Genomic DNA, 26,233 nt, shown 5'->3' on the forward strand with positions numbered 1-26,233 from the left:
GTTTAAGAGAGGAAAATACCATATGAGATCGCTCATATGTGGAATCTAAAAAAAAAAAAAAGAACATAAATACAAAACAGAAACAGACTCATAGACATAGAATACAAACTTATGGTTGCCAAGGGGGCGGGGGGTGGGAAGGGACAGACTGGGATTTCAAAATTTGTAGATACTGACAAGCATATGTAGAATAAATAAACAAGATTATACTGTATAGCACAGGGAAATATATACAAGATCTTGTGGTAGCTCACAGCGAAAAAAAAATGTGACAATGAATATATGTATGTTCATGTACAACTGAAAAATTGTGCTCTACACTGGAATTTGAAACAACATTTTAAAATGACTATAACTCAATAAAAAAAAGTTTAAAAAAAACCATATAAACTCTTTAAAGTGCTAGATTTGCTTAAGGTGTGTAGGGTAAAGAATAACCTAAACATCATAAAATGTTGGCAATCCCTATCTGTTGTTCTTTTCTCTTATTTTTATAAATATAGATATTGTTCAGATATGCATAGAATTATAGACTCTTGAGCTATATACTTTATTGCTAAAAAAGGTTTTTTTTTTTCCCTAGAAAGTTCTGTTTCATTACCCATCATTGAATCTTACACCACTATGTGAATGGTCTCATTTGGGGATTACTTAAGCAGTACTAACTTATATTACTAATACATGCTATGTCTCTTTCATTTCAAAATGATTAGATTTATGGATTATTTATTTACTAAATGATTTACTAAATATTATTTTAATCAATTTAGTTAATACATGAAGTATAATATAATGCAAAATTTTATCAGGAATGTGTTTAGCATTCAGCCTGTGCTTTCTATTCTGTTTTTCTCATTTTCAGTGTCTTTATCTTCTCCTGCTTTCCACATCTATGCAGAGAATTAATCATCAAATTATGCAAAATTTTGAGAAGTATAGGATTTAAATATTCACAAAATAATAACTTTGTACTTATGCCTAGCATGGTGCATGGATATAATTGGCACTCAATACCTATTTGTTGAATAAACTAATCAAATGTCTCTATTTTTTTGTTATTTGTGAGTTGATACTGCAATAGAAATTGAAGAATCCAGTCAAAGTGGTACAGGGATATTGAGATAAGTAAACTATGGCCCCAGTCCTCTGAGAGAGTAATTTTTTCTGGGGATCAAAAATATACTTAACTATGATAAAAGATAGAGTGCAATAAGTACTTGAAAGTTATAAACAAAATGATATTTATTATGTAGAATTATAAAGTAAACCAGATAACAGAATTATTCTCAATTGTTACTATATAACATGTAGGCTATTAGACAATGTAAAATGTATTAGAAAAATAGGCTTATGACTAGAATTGCATTGTCATGTAAATAATAATCAAAAACATTTCTGGAGAGATTTGCAAAGAAACACAAACCTGTACTCACTGAAATTTCCTCATGCCCTTTACTTACTCTGCCTAGTATCAGTTATTATTCATGAATTACCTTTGTGTTCTTGCAACTTGAAATTCTAACTTGCTTTAAAATCATGGGAGTTTGTAGCATCTCTTTTTACTGGGTTTGACAACTGCTACTACCAAGCAGTTGCTATATTACCTGTGTCACATAGCAGACAGAGTGGGCCTCAATAATTTACTCATTGGTGTCTCTAATCTTGGTGAGGATAGACCTTAGACCTTAACCATTATTAGACTGAGGGAGCATGTCTTTCTATGATGCTTTTTTCCTATGTGTTCTTTAACTGGACAGTTGCAGCAAAACATAATATTCAGCCATCCTCATTTCCCTTGGCTGCTTTTTGTATAGAAGAGCAATGTCACATTTTTTTCTGTATCTTCTAGGTTTCTCCTGTATTTGTTTATCCAGTTCATTCTTTGTGAATTCTCTTCTCCGTAAATCAAGAATATTGTTGCCTCACTTATAGCCTTCTTTGTTAAGATAAAATGAGATTGGGATCAAATACAAGGTGGTAGCAATTTTTCAAATAGCAGTTAAACCTGCCAGTTGCTTAAAGGGGAACATCTTTAAAAGTAACTTTTTCTCATAAAACTTTATTTTAAATCCTATTCCTCCCTCTATGGTTTTTCCTGTTAACCAGCACTTATTCTTGAAAGTAGAAATCAAGTAGCCTTTGCCATACACGGACCACTATGCATCAGCCCCCCGATTTTGAAGGCTTTGCTTGCTGTGCTAAGTTTACGAGAGACTGTGTAGCCGAACACCAGAGCTAGCAATTTTCATTCAGACAAAAAAGATCAAAGTTTTTTAGTTTGAGTCTTAGTATATTCCTAAAGTTACCTCTTTGAGTATTATATGGAAAACCTAAGATCTGGATTAGCATTTTTAAGATGACGTCTTGGCTGGCAAGAGGAAAGGGAAAACAGCAGCAACAACAAACGAGACTACTTACAATGAACAGCATATAACATAGACAAAGCGTGTTCAGGTACAGAATGGTATAGATAATAGAGGGAGAAGTGTATAATACAGCCCTGAGTCTCGGTTAACAATCTGCTTTGGTTAAAGACATAATTTCCTTCAAAGTCCAAGAACTCTGACGTGCATAGTGTATAATGTGAAAACAAAACCACAATCTTCAGGACACTAACTAGGCTCAGCTGAGAAACTCAAACCACTAAGGGCTAAAAATGAATCTTAATATTCAGAGACAGAAAGTTTAGTATAAAATATTTACCCTTGGTCTAGAAAGAAGATAGAGGAAAGTGTTACCACTGTCATCGTGCCTCAATTTCTAAATGGTAAATTATCATTTCTCTGGAAGAAATAAATATCTGGTACAGTCATCCATCTGATATTTTACAACCAGGTATTTATTTTGTTTGTCAGTTACAGGGAGCTCCATAGCTCCTCAGTTACTCTATTCCAATTTTCAATAATGCTTTGAGAATTTTTCTCTTATTGTTATTAGATGAGAATTATTCATATAAAGATGTCTCTCCCTACTTCCATACCTGTTATAGATATTTGTTTTTTTCTTAGCTTCTCCACTCAATACCATCAAAGGAGAGCTCTTTCATTGCCGTTTTGGTTCTCTGGTTCATTGTGATATAGAATCAACAGAATATGTAGATAGATGTGCCTGAGGAAATATGTAATTATTCCTATCAGATGGTTATGTTTATGCTTTTTTAATGAGTAGCATATTGAGAAATGGTGACGTAAAGGAGACTTTAAAAAATTTAGACTAAGTTGATGTACTGCTGCCAAGTCCAAACTCGTTCTGGTTGCCGCACGACAGGCCAATAAATCGGGAGATGAGGTGTTGGGGCAAAGAATAGCGACTTTATTCAGAAAGCCGGCAGACAGAAAGGATGGCAGACTTAAGTCTTGGAGAACCATCCTGCTCTAGTCAGAATACAGGCTCCTTTTATACAAAAAATAAGGGAGGGGGCGTGGTTGGTTGTAATATACTTGCTACAGGCATCCTTTGTTCTTACAGCCATCCCCGTGGGCTAGGTCACGGTGTCCCTGTAAAGCCAATAAAACAAAGGTTATTCTCTACTACAGTATGAGAGAAAGAGCTTAGAAGGGGAGGGGAGAGTTGTAAAGAGTTGCTCAGTGAAATGCTTTGGAGTAACCACTGAGTATGAAAGATATCAGGAATAAAAGAAGGGAATGTTGAAAAGCGTTACTTGGGGTAGAGTCCTTTAAAAAAATACAAGCTAGGATTTTATTTTAAAATTATATCTGTTTGTGTGACTCCAAAAAATGGAATTCATTCTATATTATATTATATTGTATGAGCCAAGTTTCCTTAAACTCCACTCATTCCTTCTAGCACTTCTCTTTGTTTCTATTCTTTCAACATGTAACAAATAATTATTGAGTATCTGCTGAGTGCCAGAGGCCATTCTTGACCTTGAGTAAAGAAGAGAAGCAAAGTCCTTGCCCTTGTGGACTAGATTATTAAAAAAAAAAAAAAAGAAAAAGAAAAGAAAAAAGAAAACAAGATGTAACCCTAGTAAACAAACAAAATTGTGATGAATATTATGAACTAAATAAATAAGATACTGAAATAGAGAATAGTAGGAAAAAGCCTGCTTCTCAGGGGATTGTCACTGAATGTTTTTTTTCCTGAGAAGACATTTTAAATTAAGACCTAAAGGATAATAAGCTAGCCATGCAAAGGATAGGAAGGAGAGTGTTCTAGTCAGAGAGAAAAGCTTACGCAAGCAACTGAGGCATGCAGTGGCTTGTTTTATTTGAGTTGGATTCAAGAGACTGAATGAAATCCAGTGTGACAGGAGTATAATGAACAAAGTCAAGGGTACTATGAGTTGAATTTGATTATGTAATCAAGGGCTATATTTTGCTGAATTTTTTTTGCTCATATTAAGGACTGAGCACCTTGGACAGCCATCAAGGGATTTTAAAGCTAAGGAGAAATGTGATCAGATTTACCCTTTGACAAATGTAAATATATCTTGTAAGAGCCAGGGGGAAGGCAGAGACCAATAGGAAGCTATTTGTGTTTGGAAGGGATGATTATAGCTTAGACTAGAGAAGTAAAGTGAAAATGGAGAGAAATGAACAGATTTAAAATACACTTAGGAGGTAGAATTTCCAAGATTTGCTGATGACTTGGATAAAAGGATAAAATAGAGATAGAACTTTAAGTTTTTATGGTTTGAACAAGAGAATGGTGTCATTTTACAAGATGAGGATGACAGTTGGGTGATGTGAGAAGCCTGGATCTCTTTGTTACCTCTTTTCTACGCTGGATTTATATGTGGCTTATTTATATAAGGCTTACTTTAAAAATAATTCAGTAGGTAGGCTCCTTTCTTTTCATGTTCCAGATTACTTCTAATTATCTGAAAATATGTTCCCCTGTCCTGACATAGTGCTTCAGCTATGGTTCTGATAAAAAATGAACGTGATAAGCCTGTAATTTCCCTCATTCTAGATGGAATGCTTAATACAACATAAAGTCATCACAAAATGGGCTTTTAATTAATTTACTCTTAACTAAATGTTTTTATCACTTGTGGTTTTAAATCACATTATTACAGAGATTAAATGTATTTTTCCCAACAGCAATATTTATTCCTATTAAAATTCATCTTTAATCATGGATTCTTCTTTTATAAAAGCCAAGGAGGGACAATTATTTTAAATGATGACATGTGGATAGTATACTAAAAGGGGTATGTAGGAGAACTAAAGAAAATATATTTCTGAAAGGAACTACCTAGCTATCTATTTGATTTGGGGGCTTTTAAATTTCATGATTCTGCAAATTAACTTTATTTGTAATAGACTTTGGATACTCAGATCCGACAGATACATACTCTTTAAAAAAATTCCCCTATTCTTTCAGAGGGGGTAAGGAATAAGTACAAGTAGAAACAGAATCGTTGAACATATCCTTAAATTCCACTTTCATTATTTTCTCATGAGGAGAATATAAGTGTGAGATCTAGAAGAAAGAAAGGGTCCATTTCTATGCCTGAAATAGAATTTGAGGTGATTTTTAGCATATGATGAATTATATTGTTAAGAAGGAGTGGCAAAGAGAAGTTATCAAAATAGAGCAAAATTCGTAGAATAAGAAAATAGAAGAATGATGATATAGCTTGAAGAAAATTGAAAGACAAATTTGAGGTTGAAAAGCATTTGAAATTGATTGTTACAGGTTTGATTGCAAAACAGTGGTCTACATTTTTTGTCATACTTTGTGTAATGGAAATAATTGAGCCCAAATTAAAATAGAAACAACATTACTTAAAATACTGTCATGTTTTGATAATGTGTTGATATTGTATATTATTATATTGTAATTATTCTTGATAACCTTAAGAAAACTTTGTAAATATAGAGAGAATAGATGAACTCAAAAGTAGCTGCTTATTGATCTTTCTAGCAAAAAGTAGTATTTTTGTCATATTAAGACTGAAAACAGTGTTGTATAAAAGGTGTTAGTGAAGGATTTTTTTAGTGAAGTGTAAAAACTGAGATTCCAGGACCAGATAATACCTAGTATCTGTCAGGAGCATTAAAAAAATCCTTGCACAATGAGTCATTGCATAGAGACTGTTGCTTTAAAAAAAATTAGAGGACATCACATACAAAATTTAAAAGATAAGTAGAAACTCAAGGATGTGTAATTACTTATATCTATATCGTGTGGCGCAGGAATTTGGGCATAAAATTGTAAATAGAGGGAACCGGGACATATATATCCAAGTATCTCTATTAAATTGTAGAGTAAAGGAAGTTTGGATAAGTGGACAGTCAAGCCAGGGGAAATATGAGAAAATTCTCTATTTACAAACTCTGTAAGTTATCATATGTTACAGAATTTATGTGAATTTTCTCTCCTTGGATGAAGGTAATGCTACTCATCCGAACTAGAAATAAGTATTGATAGATTTGGAGGAAAGATGACTTCAGTTCTCTTGAGTATGTTGTGTCTGTGAGATTTTCGATTAATATCTATGAAGAGCTTAAAATAATGGCAGATGATAAACACTTTACAAGTATTCCATAAACAAATATACAAAACCAAACTTCTCAGAAAAAAGATCTATTTGAAGATATATATTTATGAATCTTCAGAGTTTAGATCAGTGGTTCTCATCAAAGAAACCAGAATATCCCAGGAAAGTTTTTCAAAATACAAATGTATATACATACCTTCCTGAGATTCTGACTGGTTCCCCTGTGGCAGTCTGTTGGTTGCCTCTAAATATCTGTCCTTTCTTCTTTCTTGGGAACAGACCTGCCATTTTACTCCAGGAAGTAAAGTACTTAGCAAGAAAGGCTGCATTTCTTACCCTCTCTTTGTAGCTGTGGGAGGCCAGTGAGATACAAAACAGAAGTTATTGGAAGGACCTGGGTTCCCGATGACCTGGTGGATCCTCCATACCGGTTCTGGACAGACTGTGACGAGAAAGACAGATAACACAGTGTCAATTATTAAAACATCCCCATCCAGTTTACAGACGTTGTTTAGTCTACATCTGACAGTGCCCCCACTCTCCGCAAAGCTCCTTCTCAACGTTCTACTTATTATTCCTCCCACACATGTCTGATCCTTGGTACTTTTAAGGCTTGTGATAATTCTGGTCCCATTTTTTCTTCTTATTTTACTATTTTTTAGTGTTCTGTGAAATAATTTTGTCTTTTCTTTCTTACTCTGAACCTTCCTTCAGGCTTTCTGGGCAACACTATCTTGCTTCTCTTTGTTTATTATTTATTTTTCCTCCCCTCTGGTTCCTCTTGTCATAGTGCCCTCCTGACAGATCCCCTTTCCTTCAGTCTCCCTGAGAACATTGTCCAAAATATATACAGTTTATCAAAATCATACATAATGGAACTCTTTTTATCTTTTCTTAACTCTGCCTATCTCAAAGGCAGAGTTTTTGTTGTTTTTTAAATCAAAATCAATCATCATAATTTATTATAATGCATGTGAGAGTTCTTTGAGAGCTCTAAAAAACATATGTGAGATATTATCATTGTCATTGGTTTTTATTTTCACAGAATATATATTCTCCTGTTGATTTACAAATTTCTAGTGAACAGAGAAAACATGTTTCTTCTATTTCATATGAATTAAAAACAAAAAGACCAAGACATCTCATTCAAAAAGGTTAGTTATATGAATTTTTAATTACATTTAATAAACATATCTTGATAAAGAATAGTTAAATTCATTAGACATTGGGCATGTTAATTTTGAATTATAAATATAAGACTCCATGGAATGTATGTTGAGATTTCTAGATAAAATATCTATATCTTATTCAATATTTTATAAATATATAAATTCAGAAAGTTGTTTCATGGATATCAAGGAGCTGATTCTGGGTAGAAGCTGGGAATTAGGAGAAAAAGGTATTAACAAGAACCATATTGAATTGATAGTTTTGTTACTATATGATTATATCAGCATGGTACTTCCTTCAGGAAATCTGTTGAGTATCAAATTAGTTAATATAAATAATTTCCATTAAAATGATATTTAATGTCCTTCAGGCTTTTGATATAATTACTTTTGTAACATAAAAATACATTTTATCTTACTGTTAATAAAATTCTGGTCATCAAATATTTACTTATTTTTTTGTTTTGGCATAATTTCTTCTGATAAAATTGTGTTATAATCAGATGACATTCTTTTCTTTACCTCTGTCTTTCACAGAATAATCATAAAACTAGATTTGTAAAATAATTTGAAGGTCTTATAAATTTTCTCAAAGTTTCTCTTAAACCTCTTAAAAACAGTTGTGGTAAGAACACTTAACATGAGAACTACCCTCAACAGTGTTTTAAGTGCATAAGACAATATTGTTAACTATAGGCAGAATGTTGTACAGCAGATGTCTAGAACTTTTCCACCTTGTATAACTAGAACTTTGTAATCTTTAAACAGTAACTCCCCATTTTCCCTCCCTCAACCTTTTAATTCTTACATATTCAAATCTTTATATCTTTTTAAAAACTCATGGTGATGTCTTCATCCTTGTTGATTTTTTTCTTCTTTGTATGTGAATTGGTCAAACTCTACCAGATCCTCTTTTGTCTGTGGCTTTGTTGATTATTTCATCACTTCTCTATTAGGTTCATGTACTATTTCTCCCAGCTTCATTTTGTATCCTTGGATTTTTTATTGTACTTCTCAGTCCACATTGTTTATCCCCCAGGGATCCCCTGCAATTTTTATGTACCATAGTGTCCACTTTTATTTCTTTGGGTTTTGGCCTGAGATCTAAACTATATATTCACTTCTCTTCTGAGCATTGCATCAGGTAAGACACAAATCCATCCTTCAGACAGCCCTCAGTGGCTAGAACATTCCAAGCAAATTCTACTCTGTTCCTTCCATCCTAAGGGAAAGAAACTAAAAATGGACCACTTCCTCCTAACTGTGCTATACCATACTGGGGAGAGGGTGGTGAACTGCAAGTAAAAATGCTATAAAATATCTTACTGTTTTGAATGTGGGTCTTTCTTGATTGTGTGTTTACTTAGTTGCTGTAAATCTTTGACTCATTTCCAGAGCTCCTGTGAAGTTTTTTAGTCATTCTGTAGTTATTTATTTGATTTTTCTGTGGGAGAATGAGGGCATGGGACTTCCTAGCCTGCCATCTTGCTGACCCATTTTCTCCGTTTCCTCTTTCTAGAACTCCTATTATTCAGGTGGACCTCCTGGACTGATCCTTTAGCTTCTCTACTTTTTATCACTTATTTCTCATCTCTGTATGTGTTTGCTTTTCTGAGATAGTAACACATTTTTTCTTCTATTTCTATTTTGTTTAATTATGTAATCAAATTTCTAAAATATATACACACTGCTGTTCTTGGCTCATAGATACAATATCTTCTATACATATCTGAGGATATTAGTAGCATATAGATTTATTTGATGGCTTTTTGTGGGTGATTATTCTGCAGGCTGTGTTCTCCTATTCCCCCAAGTTACTTTATTCTTAGAGCTTTGAAAAATTCTTCTAATTCTTCTTTGTTCACTAATGTTAAGAATAAGGTTCTGAAATGCCACTTGGATACTCTGTTCATGTGGGTGGATTTTATTGACTTGTGAGTTCTAATGTAGGATAGTTATGTAGGAAATAAAGACTATTTATTTAAGGACCTGTAGGTTTGTGAGGGTTCTTCAGAAGATGACCCTTCCAATATTTTGCCTGTGATATCTGAGTGACTGCCACTCTTCTCAGCAAAACTTGGTATGAGGACTTCATTTCCTAGTCAGGTACCCCTAAAACCTTAGATATCCTCGATATCCATGAATCCAGAATCTCTCTGCTTTAACATTTCTGGAGGGTGAAGCTTTAGACTCCTGTGAGGTCAGGGGGGTGGAAGAGTCACTTGGTGATATGTAGTTGCCGAAGGATCTATTGGACCGATTATGCCTTTCAAACAATTCTTTAAACCATGTTTCCAGTATTCTGCCTTTTAGTGTTCTGTATTGTGAATCAACTTTCCTCTTTGATTCCCTGCATTAAATATCAGCTTCGTAATGTCTGTTGTCACCTGCCTTTCATTCATCTGCTTTCCAGCTTCCTTTTTTTTGTGTGTGTGTCACTGCTATTTTCTGTCTTTCTTTCTCATTGTCTTTACAAGTTTTTTTTTTCTTTTTGATCACCATACTACAGTGCAAGAAGGAAGCTAAAAAATACGTATGTTTAAAGAACTTAATTTATTTTTAAAAATCTGAAATCTATATTGATATTTCAAATTGAGCTGACTTGTATCTACATTTTATATTAAATATATGAAAGGAAAGAAAGGTTGGAAGGTGAAAAGGAGGGAATAGGGAATTTTGGAACACATATCCTCTTCCAGACAAGGGATACCTTAACTCTTGGAAAACATCACTTAAAAATCGTGCTGAATCTTGATTGACTTCTCTCTCAAGTGAATGCTTCGTGCAGCCACAATCAATGGATCATGAAAATTAAAGTATGTTATCCATCTCAGTGCTAGATAATGTCACATTGTAACATTTAATTTATTATTTCTGTTTTACAGATAAGAAAAGTGAGTTTAAAGAGCTAAGACAATTTATCCAAGGTCACATATCCAAAAATACCAGAGCTATACTATTCCCAGTCTCTGTTTTTTGATTTAAAGTCTAATGCCCTTTCTATATCACCATGGTGCCTCCTGAGGACTATAAATGTATCACTATGTAATTATTAAATCATATGCTTGGGAACATGGTTGTATTAGATTAAGCTATCTGAAGCTGTGAAATCTAATAAAATCTGTCATTCTCTCTGTCATTCCAAATATTGTGGAGCAACCCATTTTATATAAGTTTCTATTAATTATTTCTCATTTTTAAAAATATTTCTGATGTTTAAAAAAAGCCATGGGAGTTGATGAGTATCTTATCTAAAATCATTACAATTAGAAGAACTAGAGTAAAAATAACATTTCCTACCATATTTCTTTTATCTAAATCACAATTACTTTATAGTTGCTTTAACAAATTGGATAATTTTAAAGCAGCCAGAAATTGTGCTGATGTTGCTTGAGCAGATTATTATTTTTGGCATGAGTTTTTATCAATTCAGTATTAAAAATTATTTTTATTTTCTTTAACCAAGTATTATTTTCTGTTACTTTCCAATTATTGCATTTTTCTATTTAGGATTATTTTAATCCATTTTACCAATTTTTACATAATAGCATATTCAAATATATATTCAAAGTCATGTAGGATGACAAATATCTTTTCTTCTTAGCAGTGTCTCTCCTTCCTTCAATATAAAGATTTCCTTTCAGAATAATCAGTATAATTTATTTCTTTGCCCAGCCTCAAATATGGGCTCAATAAATCTTAGTTTGGAAGATTGGGAAGTTTGGCAGTCTCCTCCTTCTGCTTACTTAGTTAATATTAAATAATACCATTGTGTTTGAGATGCAAACCTTTCTGGGCTACTTATTCACCCCCTAAATTAAAAGATGAGCAATGCTGGGAGTACTGAGTGGGAAGAGTGCTGTTGCTGTCCCATAGGAAGCAGCATCTTTTAACTTTCATGATTTTTATGAGAAGAATCCTTTTCAATCCTGGTTTCTATCTATTCTTTGGTATTTGTAAAAACCTAGTTATGACAAATGCATAAGTCCATTGGATCAAACTTTTCATTGTTATTCAAATAGTCTTTCTTTGCTGTTTCTTCTCCTGTCTACTTAACCAAGAATTGAAAGAGATATATTGAAATCTTCCACTATAATTGTGAATTTGTTTGTTTCTCCTTAATTCTGTTAAATTTTGTTTTCAACACTGTGAGGTTGTTTTATTAAGAACCCAATTATAATTGTTAAATATTCTTGGTAAATTGAACCTTTCATTATTATGCATTTACCTTCTTGTTCACTAATAATGCTTTTTCCTCATACTCACTTCTGTCTGGTGTTAGTATAGCTGCACCAGCTGTATTTTGGTTAAAATCTCCCTAATATATTTCTTCATCCTTTCCCTTTTGAGTCTTTACTTTATATATGTATCCTGAAAATAAGAAATTGCTGGGCCAACTTCTGTAGTCTATTTATTTTTATTATATTTATTGAGACAGTTGTGCCTATTTCTATTTTCTACTTTTTTCCAGTTTGCTCTACTCTCTATGTTTCTGTTTTCTTTTTAGTTTTTTCATAATTGTTATATAGATGGCCCCTTCCTTTTGACTTTTTATTTTAAAATAATTTCAAATTACAGAAAAGGTACAAAAATTACAAATTATTCCTAAATATTCTTCACCATTCCCCAAATGTTATCATCTTATATAAACATATAACAGTGAGCAAAACCAGGAATTTAATTAACATTGATAGAAAACTGTTAATTTATCTATGAACCATATTCATGTTTTGCCAGTTGCCTGACTAATATGCTTTTATTCGTCCAGATCCATTCCTATTATTGTCTAGGTTTTAATTGTGTCATTTTATACACACATACACAGACACACACACGCACACATATGTGTATATATATATATACTTTTCTGTTTATTTGATTTTAGTTAAAAAAATCTTTAAGAAACAGCAACTCTTACCAAGTTATTTGATTGATCTTACTTTCCATATCATTTGTAGCATCTCCTAGATATATTTTTCATTTTATGTCTTCATTTTTCTTCAAATATGTTTATTATGTGAGGCTATAGTAAAAAAAAAACTTCTTTCACTTTATATCATAGATACTAATTTTTTACTCTCACATTTGAACAATAAATTGGCTAAATTTTAAAGTCATTGTTCAAGATTATTATTTTCCTCAATACTGGCATACCTCATTTTATTACACTTTGTTTTATTGCCCTTTGCAGATATACTTTTTTTACAAATTGAAGGTTTGTGACAACCCTGCATCAAACAAGTCCATTTACACTGTTTTTCCAGCCACATTTGCTCATTTTGTGTCTGTTTCGCATTGTGGTAATTCTCGCAGTATTTCAGTTTTTTTCAATATTATTATTATATTCATTATGGTGATATGTGATCAATGATATTTGATGTACTATTGTAATTGTTTTGGGGCACCACAAATCATGCCCATGCCGTATAAGATGATTAACTTAATAAGTGTTTCACCAACCAGCCATTCCCCCATCTCTCTCCCTCTCTTTGGGCCTTTCTTATTCTCTGAGACACAAAATATTGAAATTAGGTCAATTAAAAACCCTACAGTGGCCTCTAAGTGTTCAAATGAAAGGAAGCATCACACATCTCTCACTTTAAGTCAAAAACTGGAGGTGATTAACCTTATTGAGGAAGGCATGTCAAAAGCTTGGCATCTTGCACCAAATAGTTAGCCAAGTTGCAGATGCAAAGAACTAGTTTTTGAAGGAAATTAAAAGTGCTACTGCAGTGAACACATGAATAATAAGAAACCAAAGCAGCCTAATTGTTGATACTGAGAAAGTTTTAGTGATCTGGATATAAGATCAAGCCAGTCATGATGTTCCCTTAAGCCAAAGCTTAATCCAGAACAAGACCCTAACTCTCTTCAATTCTGTGAAGGATGAGAGAGGTGAGGAAGCTGCAGAAGAAGAGTTTGAAACTAGCACAGTTTGGTTCATGAGGTTGAAGGAAAGAAGCCATCTCCATAACATAAAGGTGTAAAGTGAAGCAACAAGTGCTAATGTGGAAGCTGAAGCAAATTATCCAGAAGACCTAGCCAAGATCATTAATGAAAGCAGCTACACTAAACAACAGATTTTTAATGTAGACAAAATAGCCTTCTATTGGAAGAAGATGCTATCTAAGACTTTCACAGTTAGAGAGGAAAAGTCAATGTCTGGTTTTAAACTTGCAAAGGACAGGCTGACTTTCTTGTTAGGGGCTAATGCAACTGGGGACTTTAAGTTGAAGCTAGTGCTCATTTACCATACTGAAAACCCTAGGGTCCTTAGAATTCCACTAAATCTACTCTGCCTATACTCTAGTAATGGAACAATAAAGCTTAGATGACAGCACATCTGTTTACAGAATGGTTTACTGAATATTAAAACTACTGTTGAGACCTACTGCTTAGAAACAAGGATTTCTTTCAAAATATTACTGCTCATTGACAATGCACCTGGTCATCCAAGAGCTCTGATGGAGATGTGCAATGAGATTAATGTCGCTCTCGTGCCTGCTAACACAATATCCATTCTGTAGCCCATTGATCAAGTAGTAATTTCAACTTTCAAGTCATATTATTTAAGAAATACATTTTGTTAGGCTATAGCTGCCATAGATAGCAATTCCTCTGATGGATCTGCACAAAGTAAATTGAAAACCTTCTGAAAGGGATTCATCATTCTAGATGCTGTTAAGAAGATTTATGGGAGGAAATCAAAATATCAACATTAATAGGAATTTGAAAGAAGTTGATTCCAACCCTCGTGGATGACTTTGAGGGCTTCAAGACTTCACTGGAGGAAGTAACTGTAAATGTGGTGGAAATAACAAGAGAACTAGAATTAGAAGTGGAGGCCAAAGATGTGACTGAATTTGCTGCAATCTCATGATAAAATCTGAGCAAGTGAGGAACTGCTCCTTATGGATAAGCAAAGAAAGTGATTTCTTGAAATGGAATCTACTCCTGATGAAGATGCTGTGAATGTTGTTGAAATGACAACAAAAGATTTAGAGTATTATATAAACTTAGTTGATAAAGCAGCAGTAGAGTTTCAGAGGATCAGCTTTCAATTTTGAAAGTTCTGCTGTGGATAAAATGCTATCAACAGCATTGCCATCTGTAGAGAAATTATCTGTGAAAGGAAGAGTAAATTGATGAGGTAAATTTTGTTACTGTCTTATTTTAAGAAATTACCATAGTCACCCTGACCTTCAGCAACCACGACGCTTCAACCAGCAGCCATTAACACTGAGGAAAGATCCTCCGTGACTTGCTGAATCCTCAGATGATGGTTAGCAATTTTCAATAGTAAAGTATTTTAAATTAAAATATATACATTTTTAGACATAATGCTGTTGCATACTTAATAGACTATAGTATAGTGAAAGCATAACTTTCATATATTCTGGGAAATCAAAACATTTGTGTCTCACTTTATCATGATACTTGCTCTGTCACAATGGTCTGGAGCTGAACCGGCAATATCTGTGAGGTGCGCCTGTCCTTCAGAAATAACACTCCATTCTCTTGTATTCAGTGTTGCTGTTGAGAAGTCTGGTATCATTTGATTCTTCTTCCTTTAGAAGCTTTTAAAGTTCTCTCTCTGACTTTAGTCCTTAAATTTCACTATAATATGTGTAAGTTGGTGATTTCCCCCACCCTTGCTCTCTTCTACTAAGTATATTTTACATTTATTTCTTCACTTATTTTCTCCTCTTCATTTTTGTTTTTCTCTCCTTCTGGGACACCAATAACCTAAATACTTTTTCTTCTATTTTCTGTATCCTTCAATTTTTTAAAAAAATAATTTATATCTCTTTATTCTTCCCAGACTTCTTTTAGGAGAAATCCTCAATCTGATCTTTAAACTCATGAATTACTCTTTAGTAATGTCCATTTTACTATTTATATCATCTATCTACCTAAGATTTTCACTTACAGCTTTAATACTATTTTTTCTCATTCTTGTTTTATATTGCTTTTTATTCGCATTTCTTTCTTGGTACATTCAATATAATTAAAATTCTTAGTCTAATTTTGCTTCTTCCAGCATCTGTTGTCCAGCTTGTTATCTTTTTCTTGATGTAGTTTTATTACCCTATGAAGGCATGTTCCCAGGGATTCGCTGATATCTCAGTACTTCTCCTTCTTTACAAAGACTATGTTCTAGTTATAGATACAGTGCTATTTGTAATTCCAAGGATATCCCACTGTGCCTGTGCTTATGTTTTTTCCTCCACTTGAAGCACATCCATTTTGCCTGTTCAAACTCACTTGCTCTGCAATACCTTAATTACATTTTTTTTCCTCCACTAAGCTTTCGTTCTCCTCAGTAATTACAATTAATGCCTTGGTCATATATATCCTGTAACTCTCTATTTGTACCTTTTGTTATGATTATTTTTGGCAAACTTCCCCTTGCCAAAATATAATTTTTTTTTAAGAAATGAAGTCTGAATTTTCTTTCTGTCTCTGTTTCCCAGTGTCTGGCAGAATATTATTAAGTGATCTTAAATCAATATATAAATTAAGTCTACCATTATCTGAGAGAGGTAAATTGCATGGCAGCAAGTAAGCAAATGGATAAATATAAGCAAACTATCCGTAAGGGTAATATATCATTTTTTAATGTTTAATTAGAAGCAACACACAATTATGTCATACTATGTTTTTTCTGATCCTTGTATTGTTATTATAAGGCTAGTCAGAATAATTTATAATTTACATAGGCTCTATTGCAACCCCTACATGGGGCCATATTTCTCCTTTTACTTTCTCATCATGACACTTCAAGTTGCCAAACCTTTAAAATACTTATCAGATAAACAAATACACTAATGAATTAAGAACTCATGGCTGTTTGTACCGTGACTACATACCTCAGTTTTGCTCTGGAAAGTCTCAGACTTTGTCTGTTGTCCTGGTATAATTATTAATAATAGTTTCTTCCATTCTTGAAGATGTCCCAGTTTGAATGATACATTAAATGATTATACAAGTTATGTGCCATCCTCAGTTTCTCTCATTCATAGGCCAGTTTCAAACTTAACTAATAATTTCAAGGATGTAAATAGTCAAGAGGCTCAAATGAAGCAGGAAGATTTCTGGGACATCAAGGGTGACTTTCCAGGCTCTTTTTTCCCTTGAAGAATATTCCTAGCAAAAGAGATGAAATCTCTACTGAGGTTTATGGGTTTACCTCACATAGAGGCAAGTGAATATTATGAAATATTTCTGTTTTATATTTCAGAAAGTTGTATAGTTTTATGACATTTTTCAGAGAGTGTAACATCATAGATTCTGGATTTATTTAATATAAGCAGTCCTTTAGCTAGGTGCCATTCTGCTAAGGGCATTCAATAGATAAAGTCTCTTCCTCCTAGAAAATATCATTTGTCCATTTTTTTTTTTTTTTTGGAGTTCCAGTTGACATGGGAGTTAGATTAGATCACCTGCCTTCTTTCCTTTCCCCATGGGCATCCGCCTTATGAACACAGTGAATGGATCACTGTCCAGATGCTTTAACTCCTTCCTCCCACTCCTCCAACACGTTTTGAAATTTAGAGTATTTTACTATACTTCAGTTTTTTGAACTATACTTTAGGTTATTACTGCATGTGTATTTTTGACAGTCCTAGGCTTTCAAAATCCAACAGAAAACAAGACATATAAAACCCTCCCTCATGGAGCGAGCATATTAGTGCTAAGGATGATGCTTCATGTGTCAGTAGAACTTCTGTATGATTATGACATTAAAAAGCCCTACTTGTAACTTATGCATAAGGGTATATACTATATTGTTTCATTTATATTATCAAATAAATCAATCAAATTATCCATGATAGCTTAACTGCTGATTGCTTTTGTTATAAATATTATCCAAAATTCCTATTTTACTAGTTATTACCTGGTAATAAATAGATGCTTTTATCTTATTTACCTTAATTAAACCTATTGTGCTTTCTAGTTTTTATTTTATATTACCTAACCAAATATTTTATTTTTTCTTTATGAAATACTGCAGGTAGGTCAGATGTTTTAGAGACATGATATGCTTCATAAATGCCTATTTTATCTCATATTTTAAGAGTTTATTTTCCCATTGTGAAAAATTAAATGTGGACATTTATCGGTTTATACTGAAAGGACACAGCATACCAGACAGATGTTGCAACACTTCAAAATGTGTGTTAGTGTTTTTTTTTAACCCTCTTTAGTAAGTTTATCTGAACAATGGGACAGTTCTCTACAGGTGTTTCAGAACAGCATTTATAGTTCAGATACAGTTATGACGAAGTAAATTCAGGTATTTTTTAAAAAGTGCCAGACATTTCTGAGAACAAAACTGCTATTTCCAATTCAGAATATAAGGTCAAAGGGTTAATTATTTGAGAGTCATTATATCCAAGTGCCTGTGATCAGATTTATACAATCTTTAGTTATTTTGCCTCCATTATATACTTTGTCTTTCTCTAAATCCACTGATAAGTCTAAAATGAAGACTCTAAAGGAGATTTTATGGTTTCCATTGAAACTTATTACATTTTCTGCCTCCAACATTTTTCTTCCAAATTCATCCAATTCATCATATCTTGCTGATTTCAATCCACTTATGCTTTAGGCAATTTTAACAGTGCTTTTTTTTTTTTTCCTTTTCTCCTAAATTGTTTGCTGTAATGACTGAATTTTAGTCCAGGATATAAAATAGTATCAACTAATTTACTTCAGATGAGCAATTAGAGCATACTCATGAATATAAAGCTAGAAATCTTTGTTGCCGGATTTAAAATTGAAAGCAAACAAACATTTATTTTATAACTTTTGATCATTCAAATTGCTTTGTAAATATTTTTAATATCCTTACTATGAAGAACAGAGAGGGATACAGTTAAATTCAAATGAAAGTTAAGTGTAGCTTGATGGTAAGAAAATAGGCTTCTGAGTCAGATATATTTGGATTTATTTTCTGATTCTAAGCAACAATATCATATATTCCATATACTCCCCTGCATCACCCAGCTTCCCAAGTACTTAGGAATTATGTGATCATTTCTGTCTACTTGACTGTGAGCAAAAGTGATGATTATCACTTCAGAGTAAAAGTAATTCAGAGAAGCATTCTCTTTCCCTACTATGTAGATCTTGGGGGCCATGTGATCTATTAGCATATCTGCAGGGTATTACTGACACACATTGGTTCTTAGATGAGAAATAAATAAATCTTTACTGTGCTAAGCTACTGCAATTTAAGGGTTTATATGAGATAGAAATTAAGGTTAATTATGCTGATACAGAAATTGGTATCATTAAAAAAAACCTTAAATATAGTCTTATCTTAGTGATCAGATGAGAAAACTGATATAGAAACTGGAGAAATGGCAATCTAAATTTTGTAGTAGCAAAGATTTCCCTGTGATAACTTAGAAGGCAAACTTTGTGTCTATTAATTTATGGCTTCAGGGGAAGAAGTTGAAAAACAGAGTATTGATTTTATGTGTTGGCTGTACTAGACTGTGTTTGGCAAGTTACCCTATTTAAAAAAAAAAAAAAAAGAGGAGCTCAGCAAAGTAGTTGATTTGCAAGGCAAAATAAAAGAGACTGGAGAATTCAGAAATTTAGAGCCTTTCACCTTTGGAAAAGCTGTTTGCTTCCATAATCCCAAATAATAAAACAAAACAGGGAATTATATAAGGCTTTGAGACAGAGGCACACAGACCTCTTAGTTGAAAATGATGACTCAGGACAGAGTTTAGATTAAGTGTGTGGGCTTCCCACCTATTGTTGCAGATAACTTCATAGTAACTTCCAGTAAATTGCTAGAGTGAGAGAGACTGGAAGAAAGCAAGGGAAAACAAAAGCAGAAAAAGCAGATCTGATCACTACATATGGCTCCAAAAGAATTTTAAATGTGATTACTGGCACATGGAACTGACAGAAGAAAATAGATGTACATCTGAAATTTTAATGCGAAGGTGTTACCAAGTATCTTTGTCTGAAATACCATTGACCATTTAAGACTTAAATAAACACTCAAATCCCCTGTCTTTAGCAAGCAGGAAGTACAGTGATAAAGCATTTGTTGTCTCCAAAGTAGGCAATTTGTCCTACCTGGGATATGGCTAAGGAGGATAATGAAAAAGGAAGAACCTCCAGAAGACAGAACTCCTCACAAAAAGTATTATGAGGGACTAATTCAGGAACCATCCACACCTAAAAGTAGGAGAGCTTCACAGAGTGAACCAGTGCCTAGAGTGTGCCTCCGGTTCTCCCCATTTGTAGTTGGTCTTTCCTTATTCCAACTTTGTATATTCAAAATGTGTATGGGTGGGTGGGGCAGGAGGCAGATGACTTATCCTTTTAATTTATTAGCCTTTAGACTAAAACCTGATCCAGATCTGACTGCACACATGTAGAGATTCTGGACTTGATGGGACTTTCAGTTGTCTTTCTTTAGGAGTATGTTCTATGTTTAAGAGAAAAGGGATCAAAGGATCTTTGATGACCTTACAAAATATTTCACTTGTTTCTCTACAGTTCCCACCTTCTCTCAAAATTTGGTTGGGGCCACATAATTTGGTCCTAATCAATAGATTGTGACTTGAAGTAAGTGCGTTACTTCTGGGATAAGGTAGTTAAGCACACCATTCCCTTTTGTTTGTTTCAACATCCTTTGAGGGCTCATGTTTCAGATGGTCTAGCTACATGGTAGAGGAGAGATGTCCTATCCAATGTAGATTTCCATGAGCAAAAAAATTGTTATGTTATGTTAATTCAATTTTAAGTTTTATCTGTTACGACAGCTAGTGTTAATTATTTTAACCATAGTGATAGCATTTTCTTTAGTCAGAAGGGTATGATAAAAAAGTGTACTAAAATGGTATTCCGCCAAGTATGCTATAAAAATTAAATAATAACATGCATGTATAGCACTTGGCATAAGGCTTAGCACATGGCATACACTCCGTCACTCAGTAAGATGTCTAGCATGTCGCAAATGTTCCCTAAATGTGAGCTGTTGCTGTTGCGATTTCTGTTGTTATTGCTAGACCTCATTTACCTATAGGCCTGAAATTTATCTATGAAAATGTTTCTGTGGTTTTACAAATAAATTCACCCATTATGTGTTATATTTTTGAGAATTTACAAAGAGAAGTGGTAAGTGATAGAGACCCATAGGGGATTAGTAAGTACAAATTATGTCATATAAATCTAATTTCCATTATTATGTGTTTAAAACAACAATAGAAAGATAGTGTCGGTACAGTCTATCCTGATTTAGAGAGTATTTTTTATTTTAAATGATTCTCAGAAGAACTTCTTAAAAAAATTTTATTGACGTATAGTTGATTTGCAGTGTTGTGTTAGTTGCATAAGAACTTTTTGGATAAAATGGAAAATGTTTAGACATAGATACAGTTTTTCTAACACTTAACAATAATTATAAATGAATCAATGTTACACTGGAGTTGTTTTTAATGGTATCATTATCTTTTATTTTACTATTTTTAAGAAAGACAGAATAAAGTACAAACAGAATGATTATATATTTCATGAGGTTGGGAGAGTTAGCCCAATAAAATAACATTACATAAGAGTAAGTCTGTCACTTTAAAAAAAAAAAACTATTTAAACACAGACCGAAGGATACGTGACTTAAAGAAAATTCATGTGAAATTGGCTTAGGCCTTCAGCTGACCTCAGGCTTATTCTAAACAGTCAGTGTATTTTGTGCTTGTTCAGGAGCTTGTGGGTCTTTGGTTTATGAATGATGGCATCTAGAATGAAATACAAGGCTACTGTTATCCTCTAATGGTAAGACTCTTAGTACTTGGTATTCAGATTATGGTTCACCATTTAAAAGCATCATTACCAACTGAAGCTTATTTAGGGCACTATAATTATAATGCTAAGGGGGGGCGTTGTAAATAAACAAGAGAAGACTTTCTTAATATAAAAACTGTCTTAAAATTAGAGAAGGTTAAAATTAAAATTAACTACTTCAAGAATTAGTGATATCCTTCACTAAAGGTATGCAAACAATACCTGGGATAAGCATTTGTTGAAGTTATTATATGAACAAGATGATAAATTAATTGGCTGGTTTGTGCTAAAAATTGGCTGGTTTGTAGTGTCGACTATCTTGTAATAGTCTGTACTTCTTTGATTGTAAATACATTATCTTTAGGTTGCTACCATTATATCAGACCCTGTAGGTCAGCAGTTCTTTCAGGAGATCTACAAAATTTAAATTATTTTCATAATAGTAAGATATTTTTTGTCTTTTACACTTTCATTCTCTCATCGGTGTAGAATTTTCCAGAGGCAACATAATATGTGATGGTGGCATCACTTATTTTAATATATAATGACTCCATTATTTTATTCTTAAATGAATAATTTTTAAAATTCTGTTTTAATTTATAACATAGTAACCCCCCAATAGAAGCTTTCTGAGGTCCTCAGTATTTTTTTTAAAGTTATAAAGTCATCCTATGGACAAGAAGTTGATCTAGATGCACTGACTACTCAAACTCCCTGATTTTGGGTTTACATTCCAAAGTAGAGATGTAGACAACAAATAAATGAAGAAACAAAATAATTTTAAATGGTGGTAAGTACTATGAGTGAAAAGTAGAAACCTGATAGAGTGTGTAGGCAAGGGTGATGGGGGTACTTTAGGTAACACAGCCTTCTTTATTTAAAGGAGTCTACTTTAGATAGGTAAGGTCACTTCTGAAGGGATAGTATTTATCCTGTAATGAAAAGGAATGATTCATGAGAAGACTGTAGAAAAGAGTATGCCAAACAAAGGCAACAACAAAAAGTTATAAACTGGGAAAAAGTTTCACATGTTTGAGGATCAAAATGAAGTCCTATGAATCTAGCATATAGTGAGCAAAGAATGATAATTTTGGATAAATGGGGAAAGCTTTGTAAGTAACCCAAATATCAGGATTTAGGCCTACCTTGTAGTACAGCTTATCTTTATATATAACCTTTTCTAGCCATATTCATGTCTGAAAAATTAAATTCATGATCCCAAAAAACCCCAAGCAAAATAATATGTGGCAAAAGCCTAGAGTCATATTGCAAGTTTAATAAAGTCAAAAATAATGTGTAGAAGGGGACTTCCAGCATAGTGGAATCAGGACCCTGTCAGACCCTCTCCTCAGCAAGACCACCATTTAACTAGTGAAAATTATAAAAAGCAATCATTTAAAGTCCCTGGAAATTATCCAAAGGATATAAAGTAAATGGAAGAACACACATTCAAGAAAATCTACTAAATCTCAGTAATGAGTGAGGGTTTGCGATGTGTGAGCCATGATTTGCTCCTTTGCCCACTTCATTTTTGCTCCAAGTTAAAGGAACAGAAACTCTACCCAGGATACTCTACTCTGTGCAAGTAGAGCTGAAAACATAGGATTTTTTTTTTCTTCTGTCAGTTCCTAGTATAATGCTACAGTTTTACCCTGGAGGGATAGGCTGCTGACATTTCTCACTTCCCCAGCCCTGTGCTGCAGAAGCTGTATTCCAGTCTGGCACAGATGGAAGACTTAGTACCCTCTCCTTACCTTCTCCCAGCCTCTGCTCACAGGTGGAAGCTCTACTTCAGGCATGGTGGGGTAGGAATACTGGAACTAGATTACTCCCATCCCAGCTTTCTCTTAGGGCAGAGCTTCCATACTGGGTGGGGCAAACAAATACAACCAGAGGCTACCATTTTTCTTTCCCAGTGCCTACTTACAGAGCAGCACTGTCACTCTAGTAGAAACAGGCCGCTGCCTTCACCCGTTTCTGTGCAGTGGAACAGAAAAGGCAGACCATAAGGATAAAGAGTTCTGCAGCTCTGAAATGAAGAGATTGAGTTTATCTGAAACAGTTGGAAAATTCCATTCCTAAGGGCATTGTTGAAAACAGCAGATATTTCGGTGGAGAGCAACGAGAAGGTGCTGATAGTCCCATGATACTGGTAGTAACAAGTTAATAACAGAACAACCAGAAGCTTAACAGAGAGGCCATGGGAAGGGACAGCAGAGAGCCCTCCTGGGATCACAGTCAACCTTGAGAATCAAGAGGTCTATGCACATACTTGAGGTTTCACCCACTCAGGGGCAATCAGAACAAGATACGGAGAAGATTTAAAAGCATTTCCCAGTCCATGCACAAGCATATTAACATAAGACAGACGCTTCACTGGCACAAAGGGCTTAAGGAAAAACCTCTGACAAAACATTGGCTAAACAACAAGCTACTCTAAGCCAGGGTCAACTCCTAAGGAGCGAGACATAAGATTAAAAATACACATCTCTGGCAGTCTAGGAGACTGTGTGTGCCCAAGTCTGCATCCTCTCAAAAGCAATTGGACAGGATTCTTCCAAACAACTAGTCCCTGGATTAACATAGGTCAAAAACATAAAATCACTGAATTGTAATAGCAAGCTCCAAAGCCACACACACACACACATATCTAATGGTAAGAGGTAAAAATCTTAATTGTCTAAGGAGGATAAACACAATCCTTAACCAGAGGCTGAACTTGGCTAGGCAGCCAAACTAAAAGATTAAAAAGAAAAAAGGATGGTGGATCTGAGCAGGGACATGTGGCTTTACACTGAGGGAGAAATAGACATCAAAGAGTTACTTCAGCTCAGTCATTAAATAAATTTGCAAATGACCAAGCAAAAAACATCAGCCACTTGTGGGAATGGGTGGGAATCAGTATCCTGAGTTGCTACCACATACTATATAAAATGTCCAAGTTTCAACAGAAAATTATGAGACATTCAAAGAAGAGGAAAGTGTGACCCATAAACAGGGAAAAAAGAACCGACAATAGAAACTACCTTAAAGAGGACTTGTAGTTTCTTTTGCTGAAATAACAATTCATTAAAAAAAACAAAAGTATATTCTCTTACAGTTCTAGAGGTCAGGAATCCACAATGGACCTTAGAGGCTCACAGTGAGAAGGGCTAGTTCCTTCTGGAAGCTCCAGAGAAGAATCCATCATTGCATCTTCCAAATTCTAAGAGCTGACAACATTCATTGACTCATAGCCCTATCACCAAAATCCCTTCCATATGTCATCATGTTTCTTTCTCCAGTGAGAACCAGTGAGCATAAACCTCTGGAGGAACCAATGCCAGAATAGGAAAACCTGAAATATAATTAACAGATTGTTAGAGGCACAACATAGGCAAGTCTGACAGATAATAGTAACAGGGGGACCCAGTCATTGAGGGATCCCCACACTTTTCTGAGTTTTAGCTCCTGGAGCTTTAAATAAGTTTCACAGTGAATATTGGAGAAATGCCCTTTCAGGTTTCTGACAAAGGAAGAGAGAAAGGAATCACTTGGAAATACATAAGAGCATTCTATTCTTATTAACAAGGTCTTCCCTCAGGAGAAACTGTATCACAAGAGCTTAAACTACTGAAGTTTAATCAGAGCCTAACCAATTTGAGATAAAGAAAATACCTACCTAACCAAAGCCAATTCTAGCTTTCCACATGGAGGAAGGAAATATAACTTCAATCTAGCAGTCCTGTCCCACCTAAGGGGTGAAGTGACTGAAAGTACATGTGAAGTTTATAATCTGGAGGCACAGGCTCACTAAAATACTGAGACCTAATCATAGGACCACAGAATGCTTCCCTTTCCTGACACCTTACTACAACATTACTAAAGGTGCATTTGCAGCACTGTTTTATCCACTACATCCTGCTCACTAGCCAAAAAAAATTATAAGACAAAAAACACAACTTGACAAGGCAAAGATCAGAACTAGACTTAGATATGGTAGGGATGTTGCGATTATCAGATCAGGAATTTAAAACAACTATAATTAATATGCTAAAGGATGTAATGGATGAAGTAGACAACATGAACAGATGGACAATGTAAGCAAAGAAGCAGGAATTCCAAGAACGAACTAAAAGCAAGTACTAAAGATAAGAAACACCTTAACACAAATTAAGAATGTCTTATTAGTAGACAGGGCCAACTTTAGATGAAACAAAAAAGGACACATTTTACTAATATCTGAAAATTTAAAAGAGAGCATATCACTTCAGATCACATGGACGTTTAAAGGATAATAAATGAATACGGTGAACAACTTGATGCCCACAGAAAGTCATCAGGTGTAAAGAGGGACATAACGTAATGACAAGGCATCATTTCTATGAGAAGACATAGCAGTTCTTAACATTTATGTCCCTAACAACTGAGCATCAAATTACATGTGGCAAAAACTTATAAAATAGCAAAGATAAATAGATGAATCCACCATGAGAGTCAAAGACTTCAATATTCCTCTATCAGAAATGGACAGATCCATCAGGCAGAAAATCTATAAGGACATAGTTGAACCCAAAACACTGTCAAAGAACTATCAAACAAATAAAGAACATCTATAGACTATTCCATGTAACAACAGCAGAAAATATGTTCTTCTTAAGCTCACATGGAAAATTCACCAGGATAGACCATGTTCTGAGCCATTAAATGCACTGTAGTAAATTTAAAAGAATAGAAATAATACAATGTCTGCTCTCAGACCAAAATGGAAGAAAACTAGATACAAACAGTGGAAAGATAGCTA

At 33.9% G+C, this 26,233-nt stretch overlaps 1 protein-coding gene across 3 annotated transcripts in view; it reads left to right on the forward strand.

Moving 5' to 3' along the window:
• Nucleotides 1–26,233, forward strand: part of LRRIQ3 (leucine rich repeats and IQ motif containing 3) — a 131,420-nt gene that overhangs the window by 78,216 nt on the left and 26,971 nt on the right. For 2 of the 3 annotated variants that reach the window (XM_010963458.3, XM_045522938.2), the window contains one exon: nt 7,515–7,623. The exons of the other annotated variant lie outside the window; for it this stretch is intronic. In XM_010963458.3, the coding sequence (XP_010961760.1) occupies nt 7,515–7,623 (109 nt within the window). The remainder of the gene's footprint in view (nt 1–7,514; nt 7,624–26,233) is intronic. 3 annotated transcript variants of the gene reach the window in all.

This window comes from Camelus bactrianus, chromosome 13 (assembly GCF_048773025.1).
Source record: "Camelus bactrianus isolate YW-2024 breed Bactrian camel chromosome 13, ASM4877302v1, whole genome shotgun sequence".
Taxonomy (NCBI): Eukaryota; Metazoa; Chordata; class Mammalia; order Artiodactyla; family Camelidae; genus Camelus; species Camelus bactrianus.